Source organism: Salvelinus alpinus, chromosome 4, assembly GCF_045679555.1.
Source record: "Salvelinus alpinus chromosome 4, SLU_Salpinus.1, whole genome shotgun sequence".
Lineage (NCBI taxonomy): Eukaryota > Metazoa > Chordata > Actinopteri > Salmoniformes > Salmonidae > Salvelinus > Salvelinus alpinus.
This window is the reverse complement of record NC_092089.1, coordinates 76542028-76554345: the sequence shown is the minus strand read 5'-3', so window position 1 is coordinate 76554345 and position 12318 is coordinate 76542028. Positions and strand designations below refer to the sequence as shown.

Sequence of the window (12318 nt, the reverse complement as noted above, 5' to 3'; positions counted from 1 at the left end):
GAAGTTGGTTAGCTGTAACCTCAATAATAGGCAATGGTGTTATCAGACTGGCCAAAGCACATGTGCAACGACAATATCCTTTCAAAATGGGGTCAATCGCCTGGCAGGTCCCCACATCCACCATACATCAGCAACACCTCTAGTTAATAGTGGCATTAGTGATGCAGGTAGTAGTAGGGAGCCTCCCATAGTCTATACCCCTACCTGTACTAGTGATACAGCTGTAATATCCCCCATATGCCTTAACTCCCCACGGTACCTTCTGGGGAGGGACTTCTGTGAACACAAGACTCAGAGTTTTACACAGGTTTGAATTTGGCTTAAACTTTCCAATATACACATCCAACCTTCCCCATTACTTAGGGCAAATGGGTGAGCAGCCAGAATAGGTCTGGCATGTCCACATACGACACAGTCCTTTCTATTTATTGTTTTGTAGGCCAACCACATATTCTCCCTTTCCTCATATTCAGTTTCAGTCCCCAATTGGTCACTATCTGAGATGTCTTTTACATTTATTACCTGTACCAGATTGGAGAGCTTAGGTGATAGCGTGGGACTTGGTCTTGAAGTGGTGGAGGAGGCCGGCTGAACCCTGGTCCGTTGGAACTGGTGGTGGTTCTGGCAGTACTGTGATGGTAACATCCCCATCGTATCCTAATCAGACAGCTCAGGACCACAAGCAGTCCTGTAAAGCCCCATCCTCTCCCAGAGAACACATCATCAGCTAGAGATCAAGCAACACTTTCACTTCTATGAACGTACACAGTGAGGAAAGGTCGGGGTCAGGGAATTCTTCATTAAGGAGTTGACCCCTGAGCTTTATTGGCAACAGTTCTTCTCCTTAACTCTGTGATCATTCGGCAGTGTCAGTGTGTCTCACCCTCCAAGTGCGATATGCCCCCAGGTCGAGTGAATCACCTTCTCCTTTAATTCATCTGTAATGCATAAAATCTTGGACATACAGGTTTGGTTAACAAACAGTTTCTCATTTGTTCTATCTGATTATATATTTAACTTCTATGCCTATTTTTTAGCTAGAATTTTTTAAATTTTAAATTAGTTTATTATTCAATAGGCCCCATCCTATCCTAGACCACAATGTACCCCTCCCCCGTTTGATACCTGGCCCTGGCCAGGTAACAACCTTACCTACTCTAAATAATGACTTACACCAATTTACCTCAAAACCAGTATACCAAATGACCACAAATGCATTATTTACATGGCCCTCCCCCGAAGCTGATCAGACTTCAAGAGACAGCCATGATGCAGGTCAAAGGTTACAACACCCCCTTATATTCGTGTTCCATACCATGTCTAGACCTATTAAAGAACCCCTTATCTTTAAAAATTAAACATTTCCTTGTCTAATTAAAACTCAGAAAATAAAACTCAGAATATTCCATAAGTGAGTGTGCCCCTTTAAGATACCTTGTCTCTGGGAACATGTAAATCCCCTTAACCCAAATGTTTACTACAAACAAAACATAATAATTATGATAATACCCTCAAATCATTCGTTTTAAATTTCCTCTATGTTTCATGTAACTGTCTGCCTTCTCCCAATTCCATGAACCTCCATAAGTTGACCAATGGCGCCCTCTAGTGACTTTTCATGTAACTCATTCAGTCCTTCTCCAAATTTTCTCCCCAAAATACTTTATACCCTGCCATTGGACCTTGTGAATCTGTTTGGAGAGAGCTGCAGAAAGTTCCGTCAGTTTTCTCACATAGTCAGACATTGCAATTTGTTGTACATCAAGAGCGGGCATATGACCTCCCTCTCTTGGTGGACCAGACATCACCCTCCCTGTCATGATCTCATGAGGAGACAGATGAGTCCCTGCCCCTGGAGAGGCTCTCATGGCCATCAGCGCCAGGGGAAGGGCCTCTACCCACGACAGTTTGGACCCAGCACATACCTTGGCTATCTTAGCCTTCAAAGTCTGATTGGCCCTCCCACGAGGTCTTGAGATTGGGGCCTGTACATTTATATTGTTCCTTTCCCCCTGCCCTGTCCTGTATCTTTTGTTCTAGGTATTCATTGAACTTTAGTTTTGGGCCATTAGCGGCTGCCATGGTAAATTTCAGGATCAGGTTTGACTATCTTAGTGCACTTAGCCCGTCACTGGCCGAGGCCAGCAATGTATTCTCGGTGCTGACACCGACTTATCTCTGGTGCCCCACACTCGTACACAAAGAATTATTTACAGCAGTTATTACTGTTAATCAGTTTTTCGAGTTGTTATATATTTTCCCAGAAGGTATCAGAATCGCCCTTCTGGAACAATATATCTACGAACTCAAGCGCTCCCAAAATAATTATCAATTCAATTTTAGGAATTATTTTGCAAAAGTTATCAGCGTTTTTCAGTTTTTCGAGTTGTTATATATTTTCCCAGAAGGTATCAGAATCGCCCTTCTGGAACAATATATCTACGAACTCAAGCGCCTCTAAACTAATTATCAATTCAATTTTAGCAATTATGGAAATACCAACATCACAATAGAGGAAAAATACAAGTCAGTTTTCAGCTCGGCGGCTGCACCACGGGCCAAAAGAAAACTCAGCTGTCCTCCCAAAAGTTATCAACTAGTGAGTCTCGTGAAAAGGCCAATCTTACACAACATTTCAAATTAACATTTCCACATTTGTATTTTATTACATAACAACATTAATACATTGATCGCAGGTTAAGTTCTTCACAGTGCATCTAGTTAAGTGCCAAGTCAACCATTGCCCGACTATCTGAACTTGTATTTTTATTTTATTTTGTTGATTCCCCCTAGGTAACTTCCAAGTGTTTTAACCAATCAAATGTTGTTAAGTCTGGGGAACCTTTTCTAGACTTGGATTCTCACGGAATTCTCACTCAACCCGACTATCTGAATCTTTTTATCAAGTCAGTTACAATTATAACACAATACATTGGATTCTCACGGCTTCTACCCGACTATGTGAATCTTTTACAACACGCATTTACTTAGATTCTCACGGCTTCTACCCGACTATATGAATCTGAGTCTCACGGCTTCTACCCGACTATGTGACTCTCTATAAGTTATTTGGATTCTCACGGCTTCTACCCGACTATGTGAATCTTTTACAACACGCATTTACTTAGATTCTCACGGCTTCTACCCGACTATATGAATCTGAGTCTCACGGCTTCTACCCGACTATGTGACTCTCTATAAGTTATTTGGATTCTCACGGCTTCTACCCGACTATGTGAATCTCTTTTTAATTACTTTAGAGTCTCACGGCTTCTACCCGACTATGTGACTCTGAGTCTCACGGCTTCTACCCGACTATGTGACTCTCTATATCTCAGATATCTTTACATGTTTACTTTTACATTTACAATAGACATTTATCATAAATTTAACAGTAACCCATACTCAACCTCAGTACTCCTGATCTTTAATTTGGATTTTCCTAATATACAATATGCAGATTTTTGATCTAACAGGTACTGCTTACCTTTGTTTTGTAGGCCTTATAGATCAGTTTCCTGAGGCGAGCTGGATTCCCGGCTGCTCCTTCGGACAGGTCACCCTTCCTTTCTGATCCGTCTCTCACTTGTCTCTTTTCTCTATCAACTTTTTTATGGACCGAATTCAGAGAAGAAAACCATCCTCTGCTACCAATTTGTTGATATCACAAGTTTACTGGAGAACTGAGACGAAGTAGAGACTCTGGACAGGGTGGATAAGGTTTAATTAAAAGCAATTTATTCAGAGGTAAAGATATCTGAAATAGCGTGCACGGACCCTTTCATCAAGCTCAAATTGAACTATCCGAAAGAAGCCCAGATAACAGAGTGCATAGACATTTTATACAGCACAGAAAGTAGGTTGAGTCTGGAAGTTCTGGTCCTCTGGTTGGTCCTGATGAGTTGGGCGAGGTCCCCTTCAGGCTAGTATCACTGTCTCATTGGCTCTGAGTAGAGTTCTTTGTCTTCAGAAATGTTCAGCTAAAACAGGAGATTCGGTGTGTGCGTAGATGTTCCTATTTTGACATTTCTGTGTGTCTCTGTAAAATGTTCAGACTGAAGAGGAGATTTTGTGTGTGCGTAGATGTTCCTGTCTTATCAGTGTTTATGAAAGGTTTGCGTCAGCCCTCTGTCCTTGGGTATGTGTGTGTCTCAGTATCTCGTGAAATGCAGTACCAAGCACCCTTTTCTTATCAGTGTTTATGAAAGGTCTGTGTCAGCCATCTGTCTCTGGGTGTGTGTGGGTCTCAGTATCTGCTTATGAGTTTGTGAGAAACCCTGTTTGGAAAGAAGTTAGTTATAACAACGTAATAGCAAATATGCTTGTGTTATAATAAATGATATTTATTACAATACCGATCCACCCTGTCCAGTGTCTTAACTTGGTCTCATTTCTCTAGTAACGAATCATCAACACTAGTCTGGCCCTAATTCAGGTTAATAGTTTTTTTTAAATGTAAGCCAGGGCGGGATCAGCCAGTGGCGGCTTCCTGCATGCGCGAATCATTTGCATTCTGGACGCGGAGGGGTGAACATCTCCTGCTCTGACTGCAGCTGGGAGGGACTGCTGCGCGAGAACTGGGCTACCTGTGAGTGCTTTGGGACAGCGGTGGGGCCCACGGCAGCACCCGCTGCTCGTTGAGAAGAGTAAAAATGATACGTACTCTCACGTCAGTTTCCAAAAGTCTCCAATAACACCAGAAAAAGTCGCTAGATTTGTCGCTAGTCTCTTTTTTGAAAATGTGTCGCTAGAAGGGTCTGAATACTCGCTAAATATAGTGACAAAGTCGCTAAGTTGGCAACACTGGACACGGCGCAGTTGTTGTTATTCTTACGAAGTATAACCCAAGACTTTGAAATTACAGAGGAGCTTGCTTCGGTGAAGTCAGTGAAGAGCACAACCACCGGGAAATATTTATTGGAAAAGGTTAATAAGTGTGTGGCAAAGCTGGGATTGAGTTTTGAAAAGTTATCCACTGATGGATGGGTGCCCAAACTTGACAGGGAAAAACGTTGGCCTTTTTAAAAGGATACAAGATCCAAGTAGCTGAGCTGAACCCAGATCAGAAAATTATTTTCCTGCGTTGCATAATTCATCAGGATGTGCTCTGTAAATGTGTTTCCGAAAATGAGCCATGTTGTGGATACAGTCACTAAAGTGGTAAACTTCATAAGAACAAAATCTTTAAACCACAGGCAGTTTGTCTCACTGTTGGAAGAGACAGAGACGAGTCATGCAGATCTCCCCTACCACACAAATGTGAGATGGCTGAGTTTGGGGAATGTGCTTAAAAGGGTGTGGGACCTGAAGTCAGAGATTGCTGAGTTTTTGCAAATGTAAGGAAAATATATGAATTTCCCTCAACTGCAAGATAAAGTATAGTTGACTGATTTTGCTTTCCCCGTGGATATCATGGCCCTCATGAATGAACTGAATTCCAAACTACAAGGGAAGTGCCTTTTTGCACATCAGATGTACAGCCTTGTCAAAGGCAGACTTAAAGGGAAAATTACTCCTCCTGACCCACCAAGTAGAAGCCAAAAATCTCACCCACCTTCTGACACTACTAGTCTGTTCCCTGTCAGATGACCAGCGGGAGAGGTATACATCGCTGCTGCGTGCTTTGAACGGTGAGTTTTCTCGTCGTTTTGAGGATTTCAAAGTGTTGGAAAATTACATGCTGTTGATTTCCTCTCCTTTCACCTTCAATGTGGATAACGCTCCCACTGACCTACAACTTGAGCTCATCGATCTTCAGTCTGATGCAGTGATTGGAGAACTATTCAAAACAATGTCACTGACGAGGTTCTATGCATCTCTCCATGATCAAAACTTTCCAAAGATAACTAGTCATGCTCAGAATATGTTTGTACTGTTTGGGTCAACCTATGTATGTGAACAGACATTTTCAGTGATGAAATATAACAAGTCAAGGCACAGATCATATCTTACTGACTCTCACCTCTCAGAAATCCTGCGCATAGCGACGTCAGAAACTATACCTGACTTCAACTGCTCTAGTCAATGCCCATCAGAGACTTCACTCCTCACACTGACTGAGTAGTTTAAATGTAATGTAGAGCTCTCTCTATTTCCTGTGTTTTTGTGCATACCCGTTAACAAGAGTTCTGTCCGTGGTGCTGAATGCACAGTGTACTTTCCCCTCCGTGTAGTTCATTGCATGTTTAATAATGAAAATACCTACAAAAAGGAGAACATGGATGTGGTTTATTTTTGTGCATGTTAAAAAAGTAAAATAAGTAGCATATCTGGAGGTGATTTACAGTAGATATATCTGTCAATAGTCATAGTCATGATGTATAATCATGTAATATGATTCTGGCCCACGATGGCAAAAATATATTCTAATGTAGCCCTCCATGGAAAATAATTGCCCAGGCCTGTGCTTGCAACTTTGTGGCAACAGTTTGGGGAAGGCCCTTTCCTGATTCAGAATGACAATGCCCCCGTGCACAAAGCGAGGTCCATACAGAAATGGTTTGACAAAATCGGTGTGTAAGAACTTGACTAGCCTGCACAGAGCCCTGACATCAACCCCATAGAACACCTTTAGAATGAATTGGAACTCCGACTGCAAGCCAGGCCTAATCGCCCAACATCAGTGCCGACCTCACTAATGCTTTTGTGGCTGAATGTAAGCAAGTCCCAGCAGCAATGTTGCAACATCTAGTGGAAAGCCTTACCATAAAAGTGGAGGCTGTTACAGCAGCAAACTCCATATTAATGCCCATGATTTTGAAAGGAGATGTTAGACGAGCAGGTGTACACAAACTTTTGGTCATATAGTGTTTATTTGACCCACTAAACTCAATTGTACACACACTCCTATTTCTGCACAGGCCTTGTTCTCAGGGCGTAACTGACCTCTCATTTGCTATATCACTTCTTAGAACTATTATGAAACTATATCCACAGCATTTGAGGTGAATGCTGTGAATGAACCCATTCAAACCACACATGCTAGACCATTTCTGTATGTGGTATTTTAAGTGAACAGTATTCAATAGAGACATCATTATTTAGGGATTGTTATGATATTTTTGACTGACAAATACCTACAACTCATAAATGCTACATTGTTCTTCCCTTCCTAGGGAGATCTACTCGTTCAGAGAAAAGCTGCAGGTGCCTCACAATTGAGTTTCCTTTAAATTCCTTTAAAGTACGGGAGATGATTCAATCGGCTGTGTTGTCCTGAAGACCTGACCAATTATCTGATATACACCACATTGTTATCTACTGTATATAAACGTGAATCAAACTATTTTACTCTCCGTCAGTACTCAATTACATCCAACAGTCTCATGAATCATTTGCATGTTCTATTTCACTGAAATGGTTTAGGATCACCACAAGTAAGCTACTCTACCACACCTACACTGGTGTATTTTACATTTAGTTATACAGTAACATTTACAGTAAATTAGCAGTCCTTAAAATCCTCAAACAAGGATTTGATTAGAAGTATGAAAACAACAAGTTGTCTGAAGAGTTACATTTTACATTTTAGTCATATAGCAGACACTCTTATCCAGAGTGACTTACAGTTAAGAGTTAAAGTATAGTTTATGTAAACCCGCTTAAGTAAATCATTCATATTTGGTTAAACCCATTGGCTCCACTTTAAAATCTCCAAAGTTTTGACAAACTATTTGGAGATAACTTATCTAAAAGTACTCAAATATTGATAGCTGTACATGGGGAACTAAGAGAATAAAAAAGTTAATTCAGCAAGGATGACTTGGACACCAGTATTGGATACCACAGGTCTGGGATCCAGGTATCTCCTATCGTATGACATAGATTCAAACTTTTGATAACAAGTATGAAGAAGATAATCCATCCCCTGAGCAAAAGCCATTACAATCCCCAAAGTCTAGCTCAGATAGCTGTGCTGCTAACTGAAATAGATTGGGAGAGGAGCCTTTATCGCACTAGAGAATTCCAATGTGTTGTTAGCTCAACTTCAATTTGGTGGTAATCTTGCCTCCAGTTAATGGCTGACCCTTTCTAATACCTTACGAAAAACATGATTTTATCTATTATAGTACAGTATTTTCAATCAATAGATGGCCAACATATTCACATGCACACCTTTGGGACATTCAGGTAGGTTATAGCAGTGGTTGAATCGAATGGGATTAGGCAAAGGGTTCACTACTTTAGGATTGGGGACAGAACACTGGGAATAGAAAATATTTTAGTTAAACAAAAACATTTTGGAAAAGCTATAGTTACTTTTTTGGGGTACAGTTTCCCCGTCTTCAAAATTCACACAGGTTATTGTAGTTGCACATCCAACTCAGTAGATGGCAGTGGTCCATGTTTTGCAACGTTTGAATCAACGCATCGAATTTAGAGGAAGTAAAATCATCGCGATTGAAGCTCGCAGTCAACCGGGAGTACCGTGAAAGTAGATAACATTTAGAATTGTGTAATTTTAGAAATGTCTAACGCAACACCAGTGATCAAGCCTTCAAACAAAGAAAACACCCGTGTCTTCCTTGATGTAGACATTGGTGGTGAAAGAGGTTAGGATAGTTTCAATAAATGCGTTTAGTCAAAAAACTGGACTCGATAGGCTAATGGCTAGCTAGCAGAACCGGGTAATATTAGTTTCTTGAAAAAGCACATTCATTCAAGCTAGCTAGCTAACTTTATCGTGTTCTTAAATTGTTAACGTTACGCTACAGCAAAACTGCAGCGACCAATGTAGCCATGTTATATAAAAAATGTGCCATTTGCATGCTGTTTTAAACATTTAGATGCTTGTTTTGTTAGCTAATTTTACTGTCTGAATGTACGTTAGTTAGCCTAGCAACTATGTTACCGTTCATTCGCAATTATAACTTACCAGTACATTGCATTTGAAGCACGTGCTGTCATGTCTTGCATGAATAGTCAACACACACCAGTATCTACCCGAGTATCCAGTTCAGGACTAACTTAAACGGCTTATTTTTATGAGTTAGTTACTACAACTACTTAGAAAATTGCATTTATCAAGACCAGCTGTCCACACAGTCGTGACCTTTTTTGTTTGATGTCTTCAGTTGGCCGAATCGTGTTCGAACTGTTTGCTGATGTTGTCCCCAAAACTGCTGAAAACTTTCGAGCACTCTGTACTGGTGAAAAGGGAACTGGCAAAACCACAGGGAAACCACTCCATTTCAAAGGATGTCCTTTTCACAGGAGTAAGTAAATATGGCTTTCCACTGTTTGTGTGGAACTCAGCCCCAAACACCCACAGTTTCAAATTCATAAGTGGTTTATAGCTATGTAACTGATGCTTTATCTGCAGTAGCCATGTAGCTACATTTCCCCTCTCATTTTGTTCTAAATTACTACCTTGAAACCTATTTTACCGATGCATAGCTATTATAGATCACATCTATAATTCAGTAGTAAAAACATTTTATAGCAACAAACTTCAGAAAATTAATGACCTCTTGTATTTTACACTGTCAATCAATTTCAGTCATCAAGCAATTCATGATCCAGGGAGGTGATTTCTCCAACCAGAATGGCACTGGAGGAGAGAGCATCTATGGGGAGAAATTTGAAGATGAGAACTTCTATTACAAGGTAAGGATTTTCATAACGGCATGGAATAACATATAGCTGGGGCTAGTATAAATACCTGGCCCTAATCATAACATATACTTTTAGTTTTCTTCGTCATCTCTAAATTAACATGTGGGTGTTGGGTCTCTTCTCCAGCACGACAAAGAGGGCTTGCTGAGTATGGCCAATTCTGGACCAGCCACCAATGGCTCCCAGTTTTTCATCACCACTATGCCTACTGCTCATCTAGATGGCAAACATGTGGTCTTTGGACAAGTCTTGAAGGGGATGGGGCTGGTGAAAACACTGGAGGCCATAGAGACCAACGAGGACACGCCTGTCAAGGTAAATCAGTGAACGCAACTGCCACATTAAGTAGGAGCTTGGTGTAATGTGTGTGATGATATTATCATCAGAGGTTGTTTTGGGGCATATTAAAACTGCAGCAAGCTGTATGTTTTGTAGCCAGCAGGTAGATTACCTAGTATTTTTCTGTAAGGTGCGTGACACTTGTGAAATGCTCATCATGTATTAACAGTTTTGCTCTGATGTTTCTTTCCACATAGCCATGTGTAATTGCTGAGTGTGGTGAGCATAAAGATGGCGACAACTGGGGAGTAGCACCGAATGACGGCTCAGGGGACACCCATCCAGACTACCCAGAGGACTCCAACGTTGACCTAAAAGATGTTAGTAGGCCTACCTTTTTTTCTCTGAATGCTTCTCTTAAAATATTCAGAGAATATTAGTAGTTCTTACTACTAAGTATTAATAAGCAAAGAATATTGTCTTAACCCTTATTCAACCTGAATCAGCCTGTCAAATTAAAAGTGTATCATGAACTATGAATTGCTATGATTGTGAAAATGGCATAAAAGTCTCACACTTGTCTTTTTGGTTAGGTTGACAAAGTCCTGTCTGCTGCTGAAGATATTAAGAATATTGGGAACAACTTCTTCAAGAACCAAGACTGGCAGTCTGCAATCAAGAAGTACTCCAAAGCTCTCAGGTGAAACATGGTCCCGAGCTCACTCTTCTCTTGCTGTGATTTGTGTGTGTACTAGGCCTGCTTGTGAACTAGGCCTGTCTGCTTGTTCATGACATGCTTTTGAATGTGCGATGACCATAGAAGTTGGCCAAATGGCACAGATCTGGGACCAGGTTAGCAAAGTGTGGACTAAATGGTGAAATGTGTCTCTTGCCAGGTATCTGGCGCTTGGCGGAGACGAGCAGGAGATTGAGAAGGCCCAAGCGAAGCTGGAGCCCACAGCGTTGAGCTGCATTCTCAACACAGCTGCCTGTAAACTGAAGATGCAGCTCTGGCAGGAAGCCATGGACAGTTGTGACGAGGTAAGTATTTTAGGCCAGCCAAAATCCTAGAAGCAAGCCCTATCACGCTACCATCACTAGGCTACAGTATGATTGTTTATTAATGGCAAAGATTCAAAGGCCATTCGTGGTCAGTACTATAAGTCTCTATGGAACAGATTGAGTGAAACTTAGGATACGTATATTTGTAGGTCAATTTGTAGATAAACATTTAAAAGAAACACTGAAGTGTAAAACTTAGCGCAGTTACTATTTAGTCTGATTTTGTGTGTTTGTTTTCAGGCACTGGAGTTGAACCAGAAAAACACTAAGGCTCTGTTCAGGAGGGCCCAGGCCTGGCAAGGACTGAAGGAGTACAGTAAAGCCATGGTAAAGAAAAACTTATCATATCAGACATATTTCTGACTTCAAAATGTGTAGCCTTGGTGCCAGCCTAACTAAAATGTGCTCTTTCTGGACTGGAACCCATGCCACAAAACTATTTATTTGCACTAAAGGATGCCGTCAAGAGTTGGGCCGACTCGTTTCTTAAATCAGTGAAGTTGACTTGTCACGGTGTCTGTTGACTCACTGAAATGTTTTCAACTTGTTCCATTAGAGTGATCTGAAGAAAGCTCAAGAAATTGCACCAGAGGATAAAGGTTTTTACTGCTTTTTTATTGTGACAATCAATGTCCTCACGTGTTCCTTTCAATATCCCAAAGGCTAACTATAGAATACATGGTCAATAGTGAGAGCAGTATATTTATCAAATTAAACTTGTTTAGAAACCCCCGTTGACAGATGTGCAACATTAGATTTTTAGTTTCATCATTATCGGTTGTTTTCCTTGCCTGACCAAGTGAATTTACTTTTTGCATCCTTTAACAGCAATCGGAAACGAGATGAAGAGAGTCCAGATAAAAGTGAAGGAGGAAAAGGAGAAAGAGAAGCAAATCTATTCCAAAATGTTTGCATGAAGGTATCGGACAATAATTTGATATAGGCCTATCCTTAAAGTCCACTTGCCAATAGTTATTTCGTTTAGGCAGCTAGCTCCAATACAGGTCCATATTGAAAACCAGGACCGTATAATCATATTGGCTGTTTAATGAGTGGCACACAAGGGTAGCTGAAAATGAAGTATAGATACGTAACAAAATGTAAGCATTTTTTTGTTGAGGAAGCATAAACCTGTCAGCATTTTGTCAAGAGTATTTCACTGTATTAATTTCATATTCTGTCATGTTTACTCTGAATAACTAGTGTTATATCCCTTTATATTTCTGAATGTTTAATATAAGCCATAAAGATGAAATGTGGTTGGTTAGTTGACTCTTTCTAGAAATTTCCGTACGCCACCTGTATACAATGCAATTAAATACTACCTGTACGTTCAATGAGAGAAGTATAGAGTAAGACACC

The 12318-nt window shown here is 40.7% G+C and overlaps 1 protein-coding gene across 1 annotated transcript; it reads left to right on the top strand.

Moving 5' to 3' along the window:
• The first annotated feature begins 8337 nt into the window (after nucleotides 1-8337).
• LOC139574463 (peptidyl-prolyl cis-trans isomerase D-like) lies at nucleotides 8338-12293 on the top strand. The gene is made up of 10 exons (XM_071399044.1): nucleotides 8338-8552; nucleotides 9075-9215; nucleotides 9500-9606; nucleotides 9742-9930; nucleotides 10152-10274; nucleotides 10488-10594; nucleotides 10791-10935; nucleotides 11197-11283; nucleotides 11513-11555; nucleotides 11785-12293. Exons 1-10 carry the CDS (start codon nucleotides 8468-8470, stop codon nucleotides 11871-11873), a joined length of 1116 nt encoding a protein of 371 aa, XP_071255145.1. The 5' UTR covers nucleotides 8338-8467; the 3' UTR covers nucleotides 11874-12293.
• Nucleotides 12294-12318: the final 25 nt, after the last annotated feature.

What these genes read in the sequence shown, in the direction of transcription:
- LOC139574463 (XM_071399044.1), top strand. Translation starts at nt 8,468, where the DNA reads ATGTCTAACGCAACACCAGTGATCAAGCCTTCAAACAAAGAAAACACC. An exon ending in AGACATTGGTGGTGAAAGAG is followed by an intron (nt 8,553 to 9,074) that starts GTTAGGATAGTT and finishes TGATGTCTTCAG; the next exon opens with TTGGCCGAATCGTGTTCGAA. An exon ending in CCAACGTTGACCTAAAAGAT is followed by an intron (nt 10,275 to 10,487) that starts GTTAGTAGGCCT and finishes CTTTTTGGTTAG; the next exon opens with GTTGACAAAGTCCTGTCTGC.